We start from the raw sequence: 5,028 nt of genomic DNA, 5'->3' as shown, positions 1-5,028 counted from the left end.
CGCTGTTTGCTTACTTTACTTTATTTATAATTTAACTTAGTCTTTCCGTTAGTGAAGAGGTTGACTAAAACCCTTTCTTCAACACATTTTTAATTCAATTAAACTTTTTTGAGCGTTGGCGAAACTGAAGGTGTCCGATATTCCAAAACACGCGTCAAAGTTGTCGTGTGTGAGTCTGGCCAATCATGAAATAGCTGTGTCGTCACTTGAACCCGTGCAGTTGCTCTTGAGAAAATGCGCTCGGCTACACAGCCTGCAGTTCTCGAATCGAAAAATTATTCTATGAAAAAGCTAGTAGTTTGAGCCAGGTTCGAGAATCAAACAAAAATTGTTGAGGGTTTTGTAAATGTTGAATGGAGTAAATAGAATAAAAACGAACGGAAGAGTCAGAAACCTAACCGTACATGCAATACCACCTACATCCACCGGGGCCGTTGCTTCAAGCCGAGGGGCGAGGGGTGGGGGCTTGGTCGCAACTCGCACGTTCAAAACAGAGCCAATGGCTTTCGTTCAGAAGACACATCAGCCAATCCCCTCGCTTTCACCAATGACATCGAGGAAGTAGGGGTTGTAAATAACTGTTTGCACGGATCCGCAGCTCAGCTACCGATATTGTTGTGCATGTTTGTCTTGTCAGTTTTTTAACGACTTTTTAGCTGCCCATCATTATCTTGTCACTGACATTATAATCAGTAGAGCAAGTTGCAATGTTTTGAATGATTCGTCTTATTGTGGGGGTACATAGTAGCCTATTTGTAACTAACTAGCTAAATAACTTGTAGCTAGCTAGCTTCCACCATAACAAGCTAACTCTGCAGGCTGTGTGTAAACCGTCTACAACAAGTAAGAGTTGACATTCACAACCGCAAAGTAATTAAATGGAATCGACAGAAAGGGCTTGTTGTATTGTAACAGTATCCGGGTCTTACTCTGATCAGAGGCCTCTGAGTTGTAGTGGTGTCATTCTGAACCCACAAGCAGGAGTCGTTCTCTGTAGTGGTCTGTTCTCTCGATTTATGAATACCAAAGAATCTGTCTCCCCAGACCTCAGATTTCTACCACCCGACAGTTTTAATGACAATCTAAAAATATGTATAAACTACTCGGAGCAACGACAACTGGAAACAAACCAGTGCGCCTATGAGGCATGCACAGTGGCAGACAGCCCCTCCTCAAACCCACTTCAGGCCACAGCAGAACTTCTTTTTTTAATCAACTGCGTGGAGTTCAGAGAAGCTTTTCTCAAAATGTTCAGAGGATCAGATAAATGGGGTTTCTACGGCGGTGAGGAGGAGGCAGAGATGGTCAGGGACTCTGAATTCCTGAGCTGGTTTGCTGTGCTGAAGGCACCTGGTTTGAAACCAGGTGTGTCCAAATCAGGACCTATACCCATGGTTAACAGCTCTTCTCTCCGAAAGGGCTGCCCAGTATGGGCGTGCGGCTCTCCATTTGGCAATCTCTGCCCTGATCTCTTCATGAGCACCCTGAGCAAGGGCATCATCAGTAACTTGGCTGGGGAGGAGAATGTCGTCATCCTTACAGATGCCCGGTGCCTACCTGGCACTGAGGGAGGGGGGCTCTTCATCCCCAACGGAGACCAGGCATACCTTGCTGGCTTAATTGTGTCTCCATTGTGCTGGAAAGCCAGTGAGTTGATTGGACTGACACTGGTGTGCTCGCTCCAACTGATCCTGAACAACATCATGCGTTGTATGAAGATTCATGATCCTATGGGAGACATCCACCTTCAAGAGGAACCCACAGATTTTGAGAGTAGAACCCAAACTTGGGCCATCCAGAGACATCCCACTGTGGCCTTGGTAGACAGTGGACAGTTTTGGGGCTCTGGGATCCTTGTCAGCTCTCAGTTGGTTCTGACCTGCAGGCATGTTGTCAATGGAAAATCTGTCGTCACCTTGAAATTTGACAGCAATGACAGGTAAAACCGTTTACCTACATGTACTAACCCTTATCAAGTGGCCTGTCCTTTCTTCTTTTGGGACTTTAGTGAAGAAGATGCCTAATCTGCTGGAATAGTTTCCCAAGCTTCCTCGTCTTTTTCTTTTGCTCCACAGGTACAATGATGTGATGGGAGATGTGCTTTACTCCACCAAGGACTCTTCACCCTATGATGTAGCCATCGTACAACTGAGAGACCCCACCCCCGAGGCAGTGATGCCCCATTTGGCCACATCATTTCAGCTAGGTCATACAGTCACTGAGAAATATAGTCAAGTAGCTGCACAATTATTTTTCAACTTTGAAGCTTGTTCTATCATTACTGTGTCATGAAATGATAATAGCAACGGAAGGCTATACTCACTGTCGGCTTTTCTGGGCGTACATGTCACCCCCCCTCCCACCACAGGTGAAGACGTTGTGGTGGTGGGTTATGGTGCGCTGGGTCAAAGGTGTGGTGGCCCCTCCTTGACTCGCGGCATTCTCTCCAGGGCCCTGAGCTGGCGTTCCGAGACTATCATGCTGCAAACCACCTGTGCAGTACAAGCAGGGACCAGTGGGGGCGCTGTGGTGCGCGTGAGCTCAGGGGAGCTGCTCGGTAAGGATTGCCTAATTGGGTGTATTCCTAATTATTGGTTTATACAACTACAAGTTGTATTTCTCATTTACACATTTGGAAGTTATCAATGTAACATTCTATTGAGATTTTATTTTCACAAATGATTTATGAAATTCAGTACTGATTCAAACAGTAGGGGGCACTCATTCACTGCAGTATATGTCATTGCGAGTAAGGACCTGTCATTTTGTGTACATTAGGGGGTGGTTCATTGCTTTAACTGCATTTCAGGTCTGGTATGCAGTAATACCAGGGACTTTACTGCTAAGGTGACCTACCCACATCTGAACTTCAGCATCCCAGTGACTGTGCTCCAGCCTTTGCTGCGGCGATATGCCCAGACGGGTGATGTTGGCCTGTTCAGAGCCTTAGACGAGACAGAGGAGGGGGTCCGGAGGGTTTGGAGACTACAGGCTCCTCAGAGCAAACTGTGACTGAACAATGACTAAGAGACACCCTGCCAAGCAAACAACATTTTGGCGTTAGGCAATAGCACTTTGCTCAACCTAGATACCAAGTACCTTCATTTCACAGAGAACATGCACAACAGCTAATTAGCACTTAAAATGGTTTGATTATGATAACCTATTATGTTATTCTTATCCAAGTGCCTGTCAAAATAGAACACAGTGTGAAACATGACCCACGAAACATTATTTTTGAGGGAGAAATAATTGTTTGATATGTCTGTGGTGTCCTCAAGAAATGAATAAGCAGTTTTGAAATTTTTGTTGAGTGTCATACCGATAAATAATTATTTTTCTTATTGCTACTGGTAAAAAGAAAACAACTGTTTTAAGATTCACAAACAAATTGTATAAGTTAACTCGGAATTAGAGGACTGGAACCATAAAGCTCAGGTAATGTTTCACCCAGATTTTCTTCGGTGGTGGGGAAGTTCCGCCCTCTCCTCAGAGATGATTTGGGGAGAAAAAGCTATGTTTCGTGTCATCATTCCTGTGATCAATTTTCTAGTGTTTTTCAGGAAATGGTCTGACACAAATTAATCATATGTTCCCACAGTACTAGCCTTGGAACCCTTGACATAAAAAAACACATGATTGAAAACAGGTGGTCTTTTTTGTCTTGTCCTGAACACTTCGACACCCTATAGTCGAACAGACATCACGCAATAAAAGCTTGAATGATTCATGTTTTTTGTCATATTCAACTGATTTACTGAGAGTACTAGATGTTGTATGACACTACCCAGATAGGGATGCCTGTAACATTTACTACCTCTGTGATCACTGAGGTATTAGATCGGAGGAAATGTTTTCTCCATGCAACATATTAACGTCAAGGAGATGAGCCTTATGTTCCCATGTAGAATTTACACCTAGTAACATTATACATGCCTTTTTTGTTGTTGTTGCAGAGCAGAACAACGGGGGTAAAATAAGACTAGCTTGACATGTTACAGAGACTGATTGGTCCCTTTGGGTAGCCAGGAGAGATGCTGTCAGGATCTGCTTTCCGACATCTGGTACTCCTTCTCCTTTCCTTTGCACAGTGGGACTGTCATAAAACCTGGCGTATGGACTATTGTAATAAATTTTACGCCTGGTCCTCCAGGATATTACTGGTTCTGTATTCTATTATCAGAGAAATACAGTGTGAGAAAAATGTGAGAAAAATATGTATTTCAAAGGATTGGTTACAGCCTCTTTGAATGAGCACAATGCGTATGGCTTGAGGGGACTGAGAAGCCTGTGTGCATACATGATAACACGATGCTTCACTGATCCTGGAATCACTAGTTTACAGGTTTGAGGGGACAGAATACTGCCTTTAGGAGCCTGGGAAACGAGCTGTTGCTTTATTCCAATTGTGACATGCAAGATAGAGCCCAGATTGTGTTTCTTACGGCCTCCTAAGAGCCACAGAGGGGGCAGAGTGAAGCAAGGAATTGAGCCAACGACTGAACACAACAACACTGAAGTCTGATCTACGTAAGATATGGTGCAGAGTAAAGAAGCCCTTTGGACCTGTTGGAATCTACAGAGCAGCATCTTCATCCGCAGATGGTGTGAGAGTGCTACAATGCAAACCAACCGGAAACATTCTTACCGTATTTCAATGCAGAATTGAGCAATTATTTATGTGGGTCAGTGAGGGAATTACTGCTTTGGTAGCTGGTGAAACCAAGCATTTTCTTTCCTTCCACCCACTTTCGGTAGAGGGGTCACTCGTGATCAGGCGGAAAATGAATTGAAGGAGAGGTAGTTTGATAAGACGAGAAAGTAAAGAAAGAAATGTTTGGTGGCCTGGTGAGGCCACATAAATCAGTTTATTTTATTATTAAACACATTTTTGATCCACAGATGGTACAATGGACACTTGTCAATTGAAGCTAAGCTCATGTCTAGTTGTTCAAAGCATTGGTGTTGGAGGACTAATATGTGGCGACCTGATACACATAGTATATACACGTTTAAGAGTGAGGTGTG

The 5,028-nt window shown here is 43.9% G+C and overlaps 1 protein-coding gene across 1 annotated transcript; it reads left to right on the top strand.

Annotated features, from left to right (window-relative positions):
* Positions 1 to 449: 449 nt before the first annotated feature.
* tysnd1 (trypsin like peroxisomal matrix peptidase 1) lies at positions 450 to 3,711 on the top strand. Its single transcript, XM_047029200.1, has 4 exons — positions 450 to 1,939; positions 2,076 to 2,206; positions 2,369 to 2,557; positions 2,810 to 3,711. Exons 1-4 carry the CDS (start codon positions 879 to 881, stop codon positions 3,010 to 3,012), a joined length of 1,584 nt encoding a protein of 527 aa, XP_046885156.1. The 5' UTR covers positions 450 to 878; the 3' UTR covers positions 3,013 to 3,711.
* Positions 3,712 to 5,028: the final 1,317 nt, after the last annotated feature.

This window comes from Hypomesus transpacificus, chromosome 11 (genome assembly GCF_021917145.1).
Source record: "Hypomesus transpacificus isolate Combined female chromosome 11, fHypTra1, whole genome shotgun sequence".
Classification (NCBI taxonomy): domain Eukaryota; kingdom Metazoa; phylum Chordata; class Actinopteri; order Osmeriformes; family Osmeridae; genus Hypomesus; species Hypomesus transpacificus.
This window is presented reverse-complemented; position numbering and strand designations above follow the sequence as displayed.

Excerpts from the sequence above, each read along its gene's own strand:
- tysnd1 (XM_047029200.1), top strand. The coding sequence starts at position 879 with ATGGAATCGACAGAAAGGGCTTGTTGTATTGTAACAGTATCCGGGTCT. Across the intron at positions 1,940-2,075 it reads AAATTTGACAGCAATGACAG|GTACAATGATGTGATGGGAG; the intron begins GTAAAACCGTTT and ends TTTGCTCCACAG. Across the intron at positions 2,207-2,368 it reads GGCCACATCATTTCAGCTAG|GTGAAGACGTTGTGGTGGTG; the intron begins GTCATACAGTCA and ends CTCCCACCACAG.